The sequence below is a fragment of the Zootoca vivipara genome, chromosome 2 (assembly GCF_963506605.1).
Source record: "Zootoca vivipara chromosome 2, rZooViv1.1, whole genome shotgun sequence".
Lineage (NCBI taxonomy): Eukaryota > Metazoa > Chordata > Lepidosauria > Squamata > Lacertidae > Zootoca > Zootoca vivipara.
In genome coordinates, this window is record NC_083277.1 from 3,624,845 (window position 1) to 3,645,570 (window position 20,726).

The 20,726-nt window shown below is 44.9% G+C and overlaps 1 protein-coding gene across 1 annotated transcript; it reads right to left on the reverse strand.

Annotated features, from left to right (window-relative positions):
* Window positions 1–998: 998 nt before the first annotated feature.
* Window positions 999–20,060, reverse strand: LOC118077852 (zinc finger protein 850-like). Its single transcript, XM_060269011.1, has 6 exons — window positions 19,914–20,060; window positions 18,175–18,348; window positions 16,043–16,216; window positions 13,573–13,746; window positions 11,554–13,122; window positions 999–2,288 (listed from the first exon to the last, which is right to left on the reverse strand). Exons 2-6 carry the CDS (start codon window positions 18,272–18,274, stop codon window positions 1,228–1,230), a joined length of 3,078 nt encoding a protein of 1,025 aa, XP_060124994.1. The 5' UTR covers window positions 18,275–18,348; window positions 19,914–20,060; the 3' UTR covers window positions 999–1,227.
* Window positions 20,061–20,726: the final 666 nt, after the last annotated feature.

Here is a 20,726-nt window from a genome sequence, read left to right on the forward strand (position 1 = left end):
TTCCAGGAGACCACGCTAAGATTCATTGCTTTATTGTAAGAAAACCAGGCTTAAATCTTTAATTAAGTTATAACTTCAAATTTCTGAAAAAAAGAATTTGGGTAGATTGTATAGCTTTAGGTAAATTGGGTAAGGTAAGAAATAATGGGAAAGTTCGCTTCAGGTTAAGTATGCTTCAGGTTAAGTATGGACTTCTGGAACCAATTAAATACTTAACCTGAGCTACAACTGTACTGTAGATTAAAATTATAATTAATTTTTTTTCTTACCTGCACTGAGACATTGTTTGGATGGGTTTTTTTTTATACATTGCCACAGTCACACAATCAATCAAAAACCAAGAACAAGCCACAGTCACAAAAACGAAAAAGCCAAATAAAAACGCATATTTTTAAAGCAAAAACAAAAGCACCAAATATAAACTCCAAATATCACCTCAGAACACTGCAATCTGAAATGGAAGGCTTTGATTATAATGGGGGGAGGCAAAAATTCGCAGCGCAACAGTGAAAACGGAAGGAATAAGGCATTGATTACAATGGGGGGACAAAAATTAGCAGCACAACAATGAAAATGGGAGGAAAAAGGCATTGATTACAATGGGGGGACGAAAATTAGCAGCACAACAATGAAAACGGGAGGAAGAAGGCTTTGATTACAATGGGGGGAGAGAAATTAGTGTTGGGATATTTGTTCGCTGGCGAGCTAAGCATGCAGCGAGGCTGGTAGAACTTGTGCCTGTGTTTCCCATGAGAAAGGAATGTGTTATCTCTTTCTTGTACCATGTGATGTTTTCCACCTATTCCTCTTCCGGCTTCTTCAATGTTGGACACTTTCTTTACAGCTCTGAATGTCTGAGCTGGGCAAACAGAGAAACACTGTGCATTTTGCCACAATAAATAGTTAAGCCTTATTAATGGCTTGTGTGTGTTGTTCTTCAAGCTGAGAGCAATCACATATTTGCTTGCACCACTGGACTCAGCAGTAGCCAGGAATGTGTGCACCGGCTTTCTTAGCTCTGGGGGCAGTCTAAGAATTGGCCCCCGGGTGACAAATGCTAACAATTAGCTGCGCAACAGTGAAAACGGAAGGAAGAAGGAATTGATTACAATGCAGGGGGGCACAAATTAGCAGCGCAACAGTAAAAGCAAAAGCTCATGAGCACGTTCGGCTTCTGAAGCAGAGTTTGCAAACTGGAACACTGAAGCTCTTCCCCTGTTTCAAACACTAAGTAGTTTTCTCTCTTGTATGAATTCCTTGATGGTAAGCGAGAGAGGTGCTTTGCCTGAAGCTCTTCCCACATTCGAAGCACTGATATGGTTTCTCCCCTGTATGAATTCTTTTATGGGAAGTGAGAATCTGCCTGTGACTGAAGCTCTTCCCACATTCGAAGCACAGATATGGTTTATCCCCTGTATGAATTCTTTGATGCAAACTGAGACTGTCCTTTCGACTGAAGCTCTTTCCACATTCCAAGCACTGATAGGGTTTCTCTCCTGTATGAATTCTTTGATGGGAAGTGAGATACTGCCTCTGACGGAAGCTCTTACCACATTCAAAACACTGATATGGTTTCTCCCCTGTATGAACTTTTTGATGGGAAGTGAGATACTGCCTGTGACTGAAGCTCTTTCCACATTCCAAGCACTGATAGGGTTTCTCCCCTGTATGAATTCTTTGATGGGAAGTGAGATTTTCTCTGTGAAGGAAGCTTTTTCCACAATCCAAGCACTGATATGGTTTCTCCCCAGTATGAATTCTTTGATGCGAAGTGAGACTGTCCTTTCGACTGAAGCCCTTCCCACATTCCAAGCACTGAAAGGGTTTCTCCCCTGTATGGATTCTTTGATGGTAAGTAAGATTGGAGCTCTGACTGAAGCTCTTCCCACATTCAAAACACTGATATATTTTCTCCCCTCTATGAATTCTTCGATGCAAAATAAGACCATTCCTCTGACTGAAGCTCTTCCCACATTCCAAGCACTGATAGGGTTTCTCCCCTGTATGAATTCTTTTATGGGAAGTGAGACTGTCCTTTCTACTGAAGCCCTTCCCACATTCCAAGCACTGATAGGGTTTCTCCCCTGTATGAATTCTTCGATGAGAAGTGAGACGATGGCTCTGGCTGAAGCTCTTTCCACATTCCAAGCACTGATAGGGTTTCTCCCCTGTATGAATTCTTTGATGGGAAGTGAGATTTTCCTTCCGACTGAAGTTCTTTCCACATTCAAAGCACTGATAGGGTTTCTCCCCGGTATGAATTCTTTGATGGGAAGTGAGGCTATTCCCTCGAATTAAGCTCTTTGTTTGATGGGAGGTGGACTGGGAGCTCTGACGGATGTTCTCTCCACACTTTGAATATTTATCTGACTTCTCCGCTATGTGGATTCTGTTGTGGTCCCCCTTGTTCTTCCCTTCCAATTCATCACCATCTGCAATGAAGAGAGAAGCTAATTAGAGCCTCAGGAAGAAATGATGCGCCAGATTATTGAACAATGTTAATGAATGCTCGTGATAGAGGAAGAAGTGAAAAGAGTTACATGTGAGGCCTTACTATAGTTTTCACTATAGTTGCCTTTGTTCGCTGGAATTGCTTGGCTTTTATCCGGGGCATAGCTGCCAAGTTATTCCTTTTTTAAAGGGATTTTCCATCATGCTGTATAGGCTTCCTCGCGAGAAAAGGGAAAACTTGGCAGCTATGATCCGGGGTAGATTTGGTTTGACTCAATCATGGAATCCACTCCATCTCAAATGTCAGTCATCTCTTTGGTCAACAAAATGCAGACAGAAGCAAAAGAAAAACAACAAACCTGACAGAAGTTACTCCAACTTCCCTAAAAACTCTCAAGCTGACACTTAAGAAGGCCTGGGCAGTTCTGGCAAACCTGGTCATTGTTTAAAAAGGCATGCCTAGACAAAGAATATTCACAGAGAAAACAGTTGATATCCCTCCATTCAGGGCTCACAGTGGGGATGTAAGAATCCCATATGCTGTTGGTCTCCATCCACGTAGTGGAGGTTCATCAAATAGAGGTACGTATGGAATTTTACCGAGAGGGTCCATGATTCCACGATTCCCCTCCTTGACTTCTTTATGTACAGTTCTTTGGTCAGGATCCAGCAACGTCCACGCCTCATCTGTGAAAAAAACAGAAACGTCTTCATTTGCACACACCCCATCAGCATTTACCTCAATCTGGTTGGTCTCAATTTAAATTTATAAATCACTTTCTTCACTTTGAACCACCCTCCCATGCTCATAAGGAGACCAACTCTGTATTGTTTCATAGGTAACAGTAGAGGAAAAATGACTGTGACTCACACTTAATATAAGCACAACAGCCGCAAGAGCTCCTGACGGCATTCGGCTAGGAGATGTTGAATGTACCCTGGTCCCTCCTATCCCCACCCCCAATTTAAACCAATTCATGAACTCAGAACTCATACACTGACCACTAATGGTGAACCATATGTTATAGATATTACTGCAAATTTATTCTGCTATTTTTGAGAATCATATGAGACGACTGAGAAGATTCAATCTACATATTTGTATCATTTATTAGTCCTATATGATCCTTGTTTTTAAAAGAAAATAAGAAGTTATTCCAAAAAGAAAAGCAAAAGGCAAAACACAGTGGCCCCATCTGCATTCAATCTGCAAAGTAGGATCAGGTTACTTTCAAGTCTGACATTGGTAGAGCATTCAATCACCGTACTGTTTTAGACATTTTGAGCTGCCAATACATTGTGGTGGCTGGGGAGATGTAATGTATTCCTAGCTCAAATTGCCTGCAGATGACAAAGGCGAAGGTATGCGGGTGGAGGAGCCCAAAAAGGTGCTCACCTTTTTCATTGCCATCCGCCTGCCTTTCTTCCCCCACCCCCAAACTGAGCAAGCCCCGATATCTCTCCAGCTCCATCCATCCATGTCTCCCCAAAAAGGAAGGCAGTATCTTGATCCAACGAAGAACACAGTTGCAGACCTGCTGGACACTCAGCCCCTCCCTGGCTTGGCAGAGAGGAATTGGGGGCAGGACCCACTGCTCCCTCACTTGGGGGTCTTCCCCTCCCCATGCATGAGCTGAATGGGGGGGACTTGCCTCCTCCATTGCAGCCCTGGGACCCCTTTATTCCAGTTGCACCCTAAGGGCGAAGATAGAAGAGACTCACCAGATTCCACGAGGGGCACCGAGGAAGTTTTTTTGTAAAGCAGAGAGAAGAAAGCAGCCTCCTCTTTATTTGTAGGAAGGGGTTGGGCAGGGGAGGGCTTCTGCTCTGGAGGACCTTGCCCTCCCCCGTCCGCCACTTCCTGTCCTCTCTAGGAATCCAACCCTGCTCCTTTTAACCCTTGGCAAGCCGAGGGTACCGTTACTCTCCCTGCCTGCCGGTTTCCTGCTTCTGCGCCTGCGCTTTAGGGGCTGCCCTCCCTTCTCCATCTGTGCCAAGGACTCTGCATCAAGGGCCCCCCAATCTTATGCAGATTAACTACAAGGGAGATGGGTGTTCCCCGTTACTATTCTGCAGTGTACATCTGGATCCCTACTTTGAAATGACTAAATAATTGATTGTTAAAGCAGCCATCTCAAGTGCACACGGGGGGGGGGGTTAACACGGAGGGGCAGCTGTCCCCAATCAATAAAAATCTAGAAAAATACATAGGAATCTGAGGTTCTGCACCACCCACCCAAAAAAAATCCTGGCTACGCCAGAAGAGAATGCGCCAGGGATGAAAAGCAAAAGGTTTCCCACAGAGGCAATTCAGTTTGGAATCCTAGAATGGCGAGGGATGGAAGTGTTGCCGGAAAATTGGAGGGGGGTGGGGTGGGGTGAGAGACACACACCCCCAGCCTTGCTTCTCCACACTAGGAGGCAAAGAACAAAGGGCCTCCGCTGCACATTCCCAAATGTCGCAATTCACTGATAAATGTATCTTATGTACTGGCTCAATGGGAAAACTTTAGAAATCCATAAGAAATCACGTCGTTGTATCAATCTTCTCCTTTCCAATGGCATGTAGGACCCAGGGAGTGAGGTGTAATAGGAATTTATACTCCCAAAAGAGGGGTCTCCCCAGCCTCTTAAGGAGGCGTGCACCCCGTGCAAAGACCACACCAGGATTGGGAAAAGCAAAGGTCTCATCGTTTATTTAAAATAAATGACAGCGGACTGCTGCAGCAGGGTCCCCCTCGCGTTACAAAGGAACGGAGAGAGGCCACGAACAATAGAAATCCCTTCCTTTTATAAACTTCATTTCAATGGTACAGAAGAGGCGCGAAGGGAGGATTTACATAAGGAGATGGGTAGCACAGAGTTGATGTCTCTTTTGATGGAAGGTTGTAACAGAAGTATGCTTTGAAGTGACCTTGCGTCAAAGTTCCTGGCTTATCAGTATGCAGATGGTGTACAATTAAATTCCTTCAGTAGCACCTTAAAGACCAACTAAGTTTTAATTTTGGTATTAGCTTTCGTGTGCATGCACACTTCTTCAGGTATCTTTTTCAGTTGGTCTTTAAGGTGCTACTGAATGAATTTTTTTATTTTGTTTCAACTCAGACCAACACGGCTACCTACCTGTAATGTATAACCAGTTTGCTTGGGAAATTGGTTTGCTTTTCCTGGGTAGCCTGGCCATTCCTTTGAGATGGAAATCACCTTAATTCTACAATGGGAAAGTTCCTTCCCACACCACCTCCCTCCTTGCAGATAAACATTTGGTCAGTTTGGGAGAATCAAAATGGCCTCAGGACTGCCTTCCTGTACCATTTAAGACATGTGATTTATATATATACTTATGAATGTTTATATGTGTGGGATGAGGTGAGTGAGCCCACCATCTCATTCACCATGCCTACCCACCCCATAGTGGGACAAGACAAAGGGGTGTATTCGACTTGACTCAAGGACCAGGGAACTGTAAATACTTTCCTTTAAACCAGGGGTCAGCAAACTGTTTCAGCAGGGGGCTGGTCCACTGTCCCTTAGACCTTGTGGGGGGCCAGACTATATTTTGAAAGAAAGAAAAATGAACAAATTCCTATGCCCCACAAATAACCCAGAGATGCATTTTAAGTCATGTAAAAACATGTAAAAAGGGGTGCATTCTACTCATGTAAAAACATGCTGATTCCCAGACCATCCGCAGGCTGGATTTAGAAGGTGATTGGGCCGCATCCGGCCCCCAGGCCTTAGTTTGGGGTCCCTGCTTTAAACTGTGATGAAGTAAGCGTGAAAGACTATATTGGAGTGACAGGGGCAACCATTGGATCTCGGGTTCTACCTGAGACCACACATTTTCTGTGACATATCTATGATGTCTTGATGATGCTTCTGGAAATGTATTATGGGAAACTTTAAAATACTTACCATATCTACCAATTGTTTGGGGCTTCTGGCTGCTTCGTCTTTGTGGTACTGGGAAGTCTTGTTGCAACAATTAAGATCATGCCACCAGGCCGCTGCTTGGCTTCTATCTCCTGGCTGAAGTCTCTTGCTTGTGACCCCCCAACCAGAACCTATGGGAGCCAAGGTTAGGCAATTGTGGGATGCTCCAATGACTCCCTTTTTCTTTTTCCTCTTTCTCTTTTTGGCGACCCCTCGTAGCACAGTAAAACTGTCTTCCATGAACATGTTAGAATCATAGAATCATAGAGTTGGGAGAGACCACAAGGGCCATCCAGTCCAACCCCCTGCCAAGCAGGAAACACCATCAAAGCATTATTGACATATGCCTGTCAAGCCTCCGCTTAAAGACCTCCAAAGAAGGAGACTCCACCACACTCCTTGGTAGCAAATTCCACTGCCGAACAGCTCTTACTGTCAGGAAATTCTTCCTAATGTTTAGGTGGAATCTTATTTCTTGTAGTTTGAATCCATTGCTCCGTGTCCGCTTCTCTGGAGCAGCAGAAAACAACCTTTCACCCTCCTCCATATGACATCCTTTAATATATTTGAACATGGCTATCATATCACCCCTTAACCTTCTCTTCTCCAGGCTGAACATACCCAGCTCCCTAAGCCGTTCCTCATAAGGCATCGTTTCCAGGCCTTTGACCATTTTGGTTGCCCTCCTCTGGACATGGTTCAGCTTGTCAGTATACTTCTTGAACTGAGGTGCCCAGAACTGGACACAGTACTCCAGGTGAGGTCTGACCAGAGCGGAATACAGTGGTACTATTACTTCCCTTGATCTAGATTAGGGGTCTCCAAACTAAGGCCCGGGGGCCGGATGCGGCCCAATCGCCTTCTAAATCAGGCCCGCGGACGGTCCGGAAATCAGTGTGTTTTTACATGAGTAGAATGTATTATTTTATTTAAAATGCATCTCTGGGTTATTTTTGGGGCCTGCCTGGTGTTTTTTACATGAATAGAATGTGTCCTTTTATTTAAAATGCATCTCTGGGTTATTTGTGGGCCATAGGAATTCATTCATATTTTTTTTCAAAATATAGTCCGGCCCCCCACAAGGTCTGAGGGACAGTGGACCGGCCCCCTGCTGAAAAAGTTTGCTGACCCCTGATCTAGATGCTATACTCCTATTGATGCAGCCCAGAATTGCATTGGCTTTTTTAGCTGCTGCATCACACTGTTGACTCATGTCAAGTTTGTGGTCTACCAAGACTCCTAGATCCTTTTCACATGTACTGCTCTCAAGCCAGGTGTCTCCCATCCTGTATTTGTGCCTTTCATTTTTTTGATGCCCAAGTGTAGTACTTTACATTTCTCCTTGTTAAAATTCATCTCGTTTGCTTTGGCCCAGTTGTCTAAATAAATACGGAGAAAGCAAAATGTCAGAGAGATGGATTTGATTTCCCCCCTCAAAGCATAAATGTGTTTTATTCTGGATTGTTTTATTTGATGTTTTAATGTGTTGCAAACAGATTTGTGATGTTTTTCTTTAAAATTTAAAGTGGTATAGAAATGAAATTATTATTTTTCCTTTAAAAAATGCTTTATTGAACTTAAACAAAGAAAAAAACATACATACATGTCCATTGTTACAAAGAAAACAAAATTAACAGAAACCTATATTTTCTGACAAAGAAATTCTTCTTAATATACATCTGACTTCATTTAACCATTACTGACTTATTGCAAAAACATATCCGCTTGTTGTATAATAAAATATTATTTCTCCTGTGTCCTTTTTCTTACTTAAAACAGCTGCAGGTGTTATTCAAAGGCTGCAACAACTGTTCTGTTTTGAATTATCTTTTATTTTTTCGGTTAGTTTGGCTAGCTCTGCATATTAGACTAATTTTTGTAACCATTCTAACCTGGAAGGAACTTTATCACTCTTCTAATATTCTAGGGTTATCGGGGCCTGTGATAAAAAGGCTTCTGTTTTTTTGGTGAAAGAAACATTTAACATTTTTAAAAGTTCTATATAGATGTCATCCCAGAAAACCTTGATTTATTTATTTTTTTACATTGCCACCACATATGGAACATTGTGTCTGCTCCTTCTCCACATCTCCAACAATTACTAGAAAGGTTTTTACAGTATACATTTTTGAAAGTTTCCATGGGGTCAAATACCAACAGTATTGCATTTTTTGTATATTTTCCCTCAAGGTATAGCACACTGAATTTCAAATTTAAATTCCATAAATTTTCCCACTCTTTCATATTTGTGTTATACCCAAAATCATGGGCCCATTTAATCATGACAGCTTTAACCTCCTCCTCCTTTGACTTCTGTGACAAATTGACGCAGTTTTAAAATGTTTATTCCTACCCGGCTGGCAAAGAGTTAACCCACCTCCAGCCTGACTGACATAGAATTCTGATGGGGGCGGGACTGTGCCCGGTTCAAAAGGAGGGAGTGTAGGTTTGGTCAGTTAGGAGGGAAAGGGAGGAAGGTGTGGTGGCTTGTATGAAGAAAGTGAAGAGGCTAGGAAAACCTAAAGTTAAATGTTTGACTGAGTTTTTTTTTTGTATAACTGGAACAAGGCAAATAAATACATGACGCGTTAAAGAAACACTTATGCTTTTAACACAATAAAACTTCATCTCTGTTTTGCCAAAAAAAGGTCCGTCTTTATTTTTCCAGCGAGGTACCAGGACTCACAGCCGTGGTGGCTCAAGAGAGGGCAAAACTCACCTCAGGCAGGGAGGTGGCAGTTTGTGTCCTGGAGTTACACGGAGGAGGCTTAGAAGGGTAACCTGAGGTGCCAAGAAGTTGCCAGAGTGAGAAGGGCAAACTTTTACAGTGGGGAATCAAACTGAGGGAGACCCTTTACTGTAGGCAAGAGGTTATTCCATCGGACAGCCTAGAGATTCTTAAGGTACCAGGCCACGTAAGCTGGAAGGCTCTCCTTACTAAGAAACCCACTAGTAAAAGGGGTTTATTTTTGAGGGTGCAGGAGAAGAGGGTGGGTGTTTTCCCCTCTGGATTCCTGTGTCGCAGTGATAGTAGGAGAGAGTGGAACACTGGTCGTCACAACTTCCCAGTCAAGAAGAAGAGTTGGACTTGATATCCCGCCTTTCACTCCCCTTAAGGTGTCTCAAAGCGCCTAACAATCTCCTTTCCCTTCATCCGCAACAAAAAAACACTCTGTGAGGTGAGTGAGGCTGAGAGACTTCAGAGAAGTGTGACAAGCCCAAGGTCACCCAGCAGCTGCATGTGGAAGAGTGGGGAAGCCAACCTGGTTCACCAGATTAAAAGTCCACCGCTCTTAACTAAACCATGCTGGCTCAAGGAGGAGTCGATACATTTTAGATAGAGTTTCCATTTTTGAGTTGACCACTGCTGTTCAGCAGTGGAATTTGCTACCAAGGAGTGTGGTGGAGTCTCCTTCTTTGGAGGTATTTAAGCGGAGGCTTGACAGCCATCTGTCAGGAATGCTTTGGTGGTGTTTCCTGCTTGGCAGGGGGTTGGACTGGATGGCCCTTGTGGTCTCTTCCAACTCTATGATTCTAAATCTGCTTCCAATCTAGAAGTATTTAAATGTTTCAAATAATTGATAGTATTGGAACCAGTCTGCTATCCGTTCTATCATCTCTTCAAAGCTTTTTAGTTTTCATCGATTTTCGTCTTCCTTTAATAAAGTTTTCTATATTGGCCAATCTCCCTTCATATATATATGTGTATATATATATATATATATATAACCGCAAATGCTTCAATTGGTGAAATCCACCAAGGTATATTAGGCTCTAAAAGATCTTTATATTTCTCCCAGACCACATATAAAGATTTTCTAGTAATACGATTTTCTAGTAATATGATTCACGAAGTTTTTGTGAAATGAAATTAAGAAGAATGATTTCCCTAGCGGGTAGCTTTATTAGTTTGTCACAGCAAACACAAATCTTATGGCACCCGAAAGGCAAAAAAAATTACTATAAAAGCTAGTTTTCTACTTCATCAGATACATGATGTGTTATACTGAGTTACAGTTAAACATATACTAATGGTTGTGGCTGGAGTCAGAAAGAAATAGGATGCAGACAAGTATAGACGGGAATAATTATTTTATTAATAGCTGTTTCATACACAAAATCAGTGTGGTACCTTGGTTTACGAACTTAATCTGTTCAAGAAGTCCGTTCTTAAATCAAGGCGTGCTTTCCCATAGAAAGTAATGGAAAATGGATTGATCATTCCAGAAAATGAAAAACAACCACTAAAAGAGCAATTTAACATGAATTGTACTCTAACGAGACCATTGGTCCATAAAAGGAAGGCAATAATCAAAGTACTGTACAGTATAGTAGGTGATAAAATTATTATTTTCCATACGTGCAGTGATGATAATAATTCTTTGGATGAGGGGCTTTTATCCATTTCTGCAACCGCATAATCAACCAGTTGCTGAACTGGGTTCCACACAGTCACAAAAACAAGTCACAAAAATGAAGTCACAAGCCAGTACCATGAAACGAAGAATTAGTCACAGTTAAAAGAAAATATGAAAAAAACAAAAAAAAACTCCAAATATCACCTCTGTGTTGTGTGGGCGCTCTGGACTCAACAGCCGACAGACTCAACAGGAAGCCTCTGATTAGCAGCGGGGGACTCAATTTACAAACGGAACACACTCAACAGGAAGTTCACAATCCCAAACACCTACTTGCAGCATCCTTATTCCAAGTTGTTCATAAACTAAGCTGACCAAGGTACTAACCAAGGTACCACTGTAGTTTGCATAGGAATCTGATTAGCCCACATATTGTGAAAAATATCCATTGCCCTGATTCAGTCCACAAGTGACGGCACTGAATCTCTTGTTGCATTGTAAGCTAGTCTGCCTTTGAAGTTCATTTGTTTCAGAGAAATGAACAAAATACAGTGAATGGGTTTCCACAGTGCCCCATCCAAAAAACCCTCAAATTATGTCCAGGGTCAACTCTAGAATTTTATAATTCTACGTAAAAGACTGAACATCGAGTGAAACATTTACTATACACCACACATTAAAATGGTTTCTCCCCTGTGTGACTTCTCTGATGTTCACTAAGTTTATCACGTCGACTGAAGCTCTTTCCACACTCCATACATTTAAATGGATTCTCCTGTGTGAGTTCTCTGATGTTTACTAAGTTTATCACGTCGGCTGTAGCTCTTTCCACACTCCAAGCATTTAAAGTTTTTCACCCCAGTGTGAGTTTGCCGGTGTATTCTAAGGCCTGCACTATGAGTGAACCTCTTCCCACACTGCATGCATTTAAATGGTTTCTCCCCTGTGTGAATTCTCTGATGTTCACTAAGTCTATCACGTCGACTGAAGCTCTTTCCACACTCCAAGCATTTAAAGTGTTTCACCCCTGTGTGAGTATATTGATGTGTAGTAAGGTGTGCACTCTGACGGAAACTCTTTCCACACTCCATACATTTAAATGGTTTAGCCCCTGTGTGAGTTTGCAGGTGTGTTGTAAGGTTTGCACTCTGACGGAAACTCTTTCCACACTCCATACATTTAAATGGTTTAGCCCCTGTGTGAGTTTGCAGGTGTGTTGTAAGGTTTGCACTCTGACGGAAACACTTTCCACACTCCATACATTTAAATGGTTTCTCCCCTGTGTGAATTCGTTGATGTTCTGCATGCGTTCGACTATCACTGGAAGTCTTTCCACATTCCAAACATTTAAATGGTTTCTCCCCCGTGTGAGTTCGCTGATGTGAAGTGAGGTGTGTCTTTCGGCTGAACCACTTTCCACACTTTAGACATTCAAATGGTTTCTCCCCTGTGTGAGTCCGTTCATGTTTTCGAAGTGAATTGCTATGACGGAATCTCTTTCCACACTCCATACAAGTAAATGGCTTTTCCCCTGTGTGAATTAGTTGATGTTTTCTAAGTGTTCCCCCGTCACTGAAGCTCTTTTTACACTCTATACATTTAAAAGGTTTCTCCCCTGTGTGAGTTCGATGATGTAAATAAAGTTGTGCACTCTGATTGAAGCTCTTTCCACACTCCATACATTTAAATGGTTTCTCCCCTGTATGACTTCGCTGATGTAGTTTAAAAATGTCATTACGACTAAAACTCTTTCCACACTCCATACATGTAAATGGTTTCTCTCCTGTGTGAGTCCGTTGGTGTCTTGTAAGCTTTCCACTCTGCCTGAAGCACTTCCCACATTCCACACATTCATATTGTTTTTCCCCTGTATGAATTTGCTGATGTAGTTTAAGAACGTCACTACGACTAAAACTCTTTCCACATTCCATACATTTAAATGGTCTTTCCCCTGTGTGAGTTCGTTGATGATTTTCAAGCGTACCTTTCTCACCAAAGCTCTTTCCACACTCCTTACACTGAAATGGTTTTTCCCCTGTGTGCGTTCGTTGGTGCTTTTCAAGCGTATTTTTCCGACCAAAGCTCTTTCCACACTCCTTACACTGAAATGGTTTTTCCCCTGTGTGAGTTTGTTGGTGCTTTTCAAGCGTACCTTTCCCAACAAAGCTCTTTCCACACTCATTACACTGAAATGGTTTTTCCCCTGTGTGAGTTCGCTGGTGCTCTTCAAGCCTACTTTTCCGACTAAGGCTCTTTCCACACACAGTACAATGAAATTGTTTACTCCCTGCATGAGTCTGTTGATGGTTTGTAAGGTCTCCACCAGCAATGAAGCTCATTCCACATTCTGCAGAGTTCTGTTGATTGTCTGCGTCACCTGCTTTGGAGCAAAGGCGGGGGAAATGCTTTTAGGGTTCCAAGGAACATCTTTGTATGAAGGGCAATATATAAATTACATAAATAATTATAATTGTCTAGAAAAAATAAAAGTGGTAGGTAGAGGTGCTTCAAATAAATAAATAATCTATAATTACTGGAAGCATTTCCATAACACCCTTTACCCCTATTTCTGTATTTGTTTAGGTAATCATCATCATCATTTAATCATGTAGTGGGGGGAAAACATGTAAAATCAAAATCCTGTGAGATGAAAAAGGTTTCTGGCTACTCTATGAAAGCAGATTCCAGAAACAAAGAGGAGCATGGGAGAAGGCCTCCCTGCTTCCTTCTTCCTGCCTTTTCTCTCCTCTCCATCTTCTCCCCTTGCCAATGTGTCCCCCGCCGGTCTCTATCCACCCCCTGCCCCCATCTCTTATCCCCTGAAACTCACCAGATCTCTCTGAGGGTCCTGGGAGGGAATCCTCAACTGTTTTGGGGAGGGATGCAGGAGGCAGCCTGACCAAGTCAACTGTCCATCTTCCACCTTCCAGCCTCACTAGGTTTGCAGGATCAGCCTCTTTCATCCTTCGTGAGGCACTCAGAAACCAAAGCAAGCTGCAGGGTCCTGGGAGGGAGGAAGAAGCAAAGGGAGCCTCAGAGACCCTGCAAGCCTCAGAGACCCTGCCCCAGAGGTTTAGCTGTTGAAAGCTAAGTCTCCCTGTGTGTGGAGTTACTACACAGTTTCCATGGTGAAAGAGGGGTGCCTTCCTATTGAAACACACTTTGCAAGAAAACCCTGCCACCTAGAGTGACTGACCACCGACTTAAGGGGACACCTACACCAGGGGTCAGCAAACTTTTTCAGCAGGGGGCCAGTCCACTGTCTCTTAGACCTTGCGGGGGGGGGAGGAGACTATATTTTGAAAAAAGAAAAAATGAACGGATTCCTACGTCCCACAAATAAACCCAGAGATGCATTTTAAATAAAAGCACACATTCTGCTCATGTAAAAACGCACTGATTTCCAGACCATCCACGGGCCGGATTTAGAAGGCGAATGGGCCGGATGTGGCCCCCGGGCCTTAGTTTGCCTACCCATGCTCTACACCGATCAGTTCTGGACTAGGGACTCTGGACGCAGAGGAACTGGCTGTAAGTACACTCTGGACGCGGAACATTGAATATTTACCTGTGTGGGAGAGTACAGGTTAAAACTGCAATAAGGAGACCTAAAAGGCACCTGTTTCTCCAAGTCTCCAAGTAGGGTTTAAGAGCCACTGTCCACAGGGGATAGAAAGGCGCGGGTAACAGAAACAACGAATTAAAAAGGTCCCAGAGCAAGGGGGGATAGTTCAAGATACTTGACCATTGCTGGGGGGGGGGGGAATTGACCGAGAAGGGTAGAAGAGTTTAGATTTGATATCCCGCATTATCACTACCCGAATGAAGTCTCAAAGCGGCGAACAATCTCCTTTCCCTTCCTCCCCCACAACAGACACCCTGTGAGGTGAGTGGGGCTGAGAGACTTCAAAGAAGTGTGACTAGCCCAAGGTCACCCAGCAGCTGCATGTGGAGGAGTGGAGACGCGAACCCGGTTCCCCAGATTACGAGTCTACCGCTCTTAACCACTGCACCACACTGGTGAGGTTCAATCCAAGAACCCCAAAGGTTCATCCCACTGAAGGCAGTAACTGAGTGAGAACTGTCCTTAGCCCCCTGTCCTGAACACCATCTGGGGATCCGGATCAAAGGACAGAAATTATGGTATTAAAATGACCTCGAATTGTTTTGACTTTGCATTGTGAAGGAGAATGGATTCAGGGTTCTAACTTATGAGACTGGCCATCTCTGGAGTCTGTGATCCAATTTTACTTCACAAGGGAAATAAAAAGGAGACCTTGAAAGGGGATCAATTCCCATGAAGAGATTGTGGCATAATGTGATGTGGAAAGTGGTGAGAATAGTCAAGGGAATGTTAGAGGTCAGAACTGGTGTATTGTAACAAAATGGTTGTACGATTGTAAGAAGGAAGACTAGAATAGAAAGCCTGCAGGAAGTCAGTTTGTCTTTCGTTGTGAGTTTAAGGACGGATGTGAGAAGCAGCTGTTTTGAAAAGAGGAAAGTAACAAGGCAGAGAAGCGCCAAGACAAGATGATGGCAGCTGTAGTAAAAGAGGCTCAAAGAAGTGAGATGGACAGGACTGGGGGAAAGGAATGTTTGTGCCTATTGCAAGCAGACAGGACATTGGAAAAGGGAATGTTGTAAAAGGTTAGAGGATGTGGCAGAGTGGGGAGGAACAGGAACAGGAGAGGAGAGGATAAGGAGCTATGAGGGCTGATGCCCTCCAGGATTAGGGGAATCAGGGGTCTAGCACCTCCTGGAAAAATACGAAGGGGACCCCATGGTAAAACTCCAAATCAGGGGTGCCACTATAGAAGCATTGATATTGATATGTATGTTTGATTAACACCCCCTGCATTGTAAAGGGGGTTGGACTGGATGACCTTTATGGTTTTATGGCATCCTGAAATCACCTGGTGCAATATGTGGATGACATGCCAAAGAATATGAACAATGTTTAGATTGTTAAATCATTAAGGGGAAGTTGGATATAAAGTGTCTAAGGAAAAAACCCAGACAGGATTCTAACAGGATTCTGTCGAAACTGGATACCACTATATGAGGGCTGGCACAGTCCTTGTATAATTCTCCTATAAAAGAGAACATAAAGAACTGGGAATAGACTAAAGAAATGAAAAATGACTTAATTTTATTATATAACACTTATAAGAATTAGTGCCTTAGAATCTTGCCACCTTGTAAAGATCCCGGGGACAGGTTTGTCCAACACCTTGCCAATGTGTCCCCCCCCTCCTGTCTCCATCCTTCCCTGCCCCCGTCTCTTTCCCCCTGAAACTCACCAGATCTCTCTGAGGGCCCTGGGAGGGAATGCTCAACTGTTTTGGGGAGGGATGCAGGAGGCAGCCTGACCAAGTCAACCGTCCATCTTCCCCCTTCCATCCTCGCTAGGTTTGCAGGATCAGACTCTTTCAAACTTCCTAGGGAGCTCAGAAGTGAAAACAAGCTGCCAGTTCCTGAGAGGGAAGAAGAAACAAAAGGAGCTTCAGAGACCCTGCAAGCATTTTCCTGCGCCAAACATTTAGCTGTTAAAGCATAAGTCTTTCACTGTTTCCATGGTGAAAGAGGGGTGCCTTCCTCCTGAAACCCACCGTGCAAGAAAACCTAGCTGCCTAGATGTAGATGGCTGGGATATCAATAATAACATTATTGGTTTTTTTTATAGTTGCGATGATGGTGACCTGAAAGAGGATCTTCTTGAGAAAACTAAGAGGCAAAACAATTAAAAATGAATGGGGGGATATAATAAATTATCTGGGAGACCATTGTAAACAGATGAAAATATTAAAAGGTAAAGGGTCCCCTGACCATTAGGTCCAGTCGTGACCGACTCTGGGGTTGCGCGCTCATCTCGCATTATTGGCCGAGGGAGCCAGCATACAGCTTCCAGGTCATGTGGCCAGCATGACAAAGCTGCTTCTGGCAAACCAGAGCAGCACATGGAAACGCCGTTTACCTTCCCGCTGTAGCGGTTCCTATTTATCTACTTGCATTTTGACGGGCTTTTGAACTGCTAGGTTGGCAGGAGCTGGGACCAAGCAACGGGAGCTCACCCCATCACAGGGATTCGAACCGCCGACCTTCTGATCAGCAAGCCCTAGGCTCAGTGGTTTAACCCACAGCGCCACCTGGGTCCACGTTAGCATGATTTTAACCACACTTGTAAGATATTAAAGATCATGGCGAGAAAAACCTGGATTTGTGGTCAAAAAATTGCGCCCTGCAGGGGACAGTCAACGAACAACGGACAAACATACTCCCACAATCCCTCACGCCCCGGAGACCACGCCTCCAAAAGAGAGCAAACCGCCCCGAAACCAAGCCGCTCCCCAGGGACCCGTGCCCGCCCAGGAGATCACGTACCAGTGACCCCCTCCCCCTGACCAAGCCCACTCCACACACACACACAGACACCCCACGGATCGCGCCCCCCCAATTCCGTCGCCTCCCACTACCTCCTCCAACCCCGAACAAGCCCACTCCACACACACCCCACCCCACGGATTCCGCCCCTGCCAATCCCAACGTCCCCCGGGGACCAGGCCACCTCCCCGACCAGCCTCAGGGCTACTGTGCCCCGCTGTCGCAGGCCTAACCCATTATACAGCCTCCACCCACCCCACGGATCCCCCCAACCAATCCCGCCGGACCCCCCCCCGAGAAAACACCAATCCACACTCCCCACCCCATGGATCTCCCCCCCCACTGATCCCACACCCACCGATCCCACCACCCGGATTCCGCCACCAGCATACACCAGTACAACTCCATAACAGGCCCACCATTCTACCTTCCCCAATCCACCTCAACACACACAGAAATCCCACCTCGACACCCCTAACCACCTCCATATTACCCTGACTCTACAACACCGCTGGCCCAGGACCCACAAACCACCTACATAGTACTCTCACTCTACAACACCACCCACCAAACCCCCTCCTTATTACCCTCAATCGGTTGGGGGGCGAAATAGGGGTCTGGGATAGGTAAACCCTTCCCTGGTTGGGGTGGGTTGCGGGGGTCAAAATGGAGAACACGGATAGGTAAGTCCTTCCCTGATTGGGATGGGGAGCGGGGTCTGTCAATAGGTGAAAGGGATAACTAAGACCTTTCCTGGGATGGGTCGCTACAGACTGTGGGAAGACACAGGTATCCCCCTATCTAAACATAACACAGGGGGGACTCTGACGGTCCGGGGAATCTGAAGGGGGACTCTGACCTGCCATTTAACAAACAATGCCACAGCAACACGTGGCAGGGTCAGCTAGTTTTATTATATAACACTTATAAGAATTAGAATTTTGCCACCTTGTAAAGATCCCTGGGACAGGTTTGTCCAACACCTTGCCAATGTGTCCCCCCCCCCGTCTCTATCCATGCCCGCCCCCATCTCTTTTCCCCTGAAACTCACCAGATCTCTCTGAGGGCCCTGGGAGGGAATGCTCAACTGTTTTGGGGAGGGATGCAGGAGGCAGCCTGACCAAGTCAACCGTCCATCTTCCCCCTTCCATCCTCGCTAGGTTTGCAGGATCAGACTCTTTCAAACTTCCTAGGGAGCTCAGAAGTGAAAAGAAGCTGCTGGTTCCTGAGACGGAAGAAGAAGAAAAAGGAGCTTCAGAGACGCTGCAAGCATTTTCCTGCCCCAGAGGTTTAGCTGTTGAAGAGCAAGTCTCCCTGTGTGTAGAGTTACCACACACAGTTTCCATGGTGAAAGAGGGGGGCCTTCCTCTTGAAACACACTTTGGAAGAAAACCCTGCCACCTTCAGTGACTGGGGAAACCCAGCCAGATGGATGGGATATAAATAACGTCATCATCATCATTATGATTGGAGTCATGCCTTTTGTGTCTACTTTTATAACTGTTAGATGGGAGCTTTGGTATTGCAGCCTCCCTGGCCACAAGCTCCCAGTGACTTCAATTAAAAAACACCACAATAACAACAATTATTATTATTATTATTACCCCAGACATCTGGCAGGGTTTCCCCAGCCACAAACTCTCTTCCTCCAGCCTGCCTTCCTTTCCACTGTAGCCCCTCCCCCCAGGTCATGTGCCCTAGAAGAGAATATGCCCACGCACACAAAGATACTGTAGAAAAAAAATTATGCAGGAAGAAATATCTGGTTATAAAAAGGAGAAAAAGGGAAGGGGGTAATTATAATATGTAATAGAAAAGAAATTAGCATTATGAACGCCCTTCCATCGGAGGTCAGGGAGAAGAAGAACTACCTGACATTTAGAAAACACCTAAAGGCAGCCCTGTTTAGGGAAGTTTTTAATCTGTGATATTTTAATGTATATTTATATTTGTTGGAAGCCGCCCAGAGTGGCTGGGGAAACCCAGCCAGATGGGCGGGTTATAAATAATAAATAAGTAAATAATAATAATAATAACAATAACCGTGGAAGGGGGGGGAGAGGAAAGTCGACATTAAATGTGTATATTACATTTGGGTGAATGTTAGTGTGTTATTTCTTTAAAAAAATGAAATATGGATTTTATTATAAAACTCCCGAGAGGGGCATCCGGTTAGGCTGCTATAGATTCTAATGGATTGCTTTGAAGTTAATTCAGCGCCAATAACAACAATAATAAAAAAATTCCTTCAGTAGCACATTAAAGACCAACTAAGTTTTTATTTTGGTATGAGCTTTCGTGTGCATGCACACTTCATCAGATACCTGATACCAGATATCAGGTGCTACTGAAGGAATTTTTTAATTTTGTTTCGACTCAGACGAACACGGCTACCTACCTGTAATAATAATAATAAAGAATCGCGTCCCCCCTCATCGCCCTGCGCGTATTTTGCCAGAACAAAGGCAGCAACCCTAAGCAATTCCGACCCACGTCGACCGAAGGGCTGCCTCGGTGTAAGGCCGCGTTCCACGTTTCGATCCCCCAGAAGATGCTGCTACTCCAATAGGAGGAGGCGGGCAGGAATCCAGCTTCCAGGGAAGAAAGGCTTTTGGGGGGGCGGGATAGGAGGCCCCTCGCCTCGTGAAGGGATGTGACTTAAAGGAGATGTGGGCTTCCCTCCCAGAGATCCTTCCACTCCTCCTCCCTCAGCCCCCCAACATCCTCTTTTCGGCTCCCCCACCCACGAAATCTCCCCTGTGCCCAAAGGCCCCCCTTGGCACGACTCACCCCTCGCCCTGCGCGTCGCATCTCTGCCGTGCGCACCTTTCTCTGCGAGCGGGGAGGTGGGGGGGGGGTCCCTTTCCAGGCCTCTCTAGGCAGGCGGACTCTCTCTATTCCCTTAACCCTTCCATGGGCTCCCTGTCGCTCTCAAAAATAGCACTACGGTACCTGCGCGCCTCGCGGGGGATGCAAGCCCTTTGCAAAGGCGTCTCCGGAAGAACAAGGCAAGATCTGCAACACAAGAGCGCCCCCCCTCCCCTCCCCTCCCGCCATAGCACCTTTCCTTTCCCCCTCCTTTCAGCTCCTTCCTTGGAAAGCCTTAGGTTCATTCTTCCTCTCCCTGACGGGTGTAAATGACTACCGCCTTCTCTCTGCTTTAGTGGCTTTAATACAGGGGACCCAAACTAAGGCCCGGGGGCCAGATGCGGCCCAATCGCTTTCTCAATCCGGCCCGCGGACAATCCGTGAATCAGCATGTTTTTACATGAGCAGAATGTGTGCTTTTATTTAAAATGCATCTCTGGGTTATTTGTGGGGCATAGGGAGTTGCTCATATTTCCCCCCCAAAATATAGTCCAGCCCCCCACAAGGTCTGAGGGACAGGGGACCCGCCCCCTGCTAAAAAGGTTTGCTGACCCCTGGTTTAAAATGTTGCACAGGAGTCACCTCCTAGGAGCCGTGGGGGCTTCACTTCACCCCCCCCAATAAAATATTTGAGAGGGCCGGATCCTTCCCCTCAATTTGTTGGACATTGCCATTCAAATGGGGTGTGTGCACTGCGTCATGTGATCAATTATGCAGGACGGAGATTACCTGGAC

Bases quoted from the DNA above. Each gene is read 5' to 3' on its own strand.
- LOC118077852 (XM_060269011.1), bottom strand. From the start codon at position 18,274: ATGGAAGGGGGAAGATGGACGGTTGACTTGGTCAGGCTGCCTCCTGCA. The intron at 13,747-16,042 runs GTGAGTTTCAGG...CCTCCCTCCCAG, and splicing joins AGGGCCCTCAGAGAGATCTG to GACCCTGCAGCTTGCTTTGG. The intron at 2,289-11,553 runs GTGATAAACTTA...GCTTAATTCGAG, and splicing joins TGGAAAGAGCTACAGCCGAC to GGAATAGCCTCACTTCCCAT.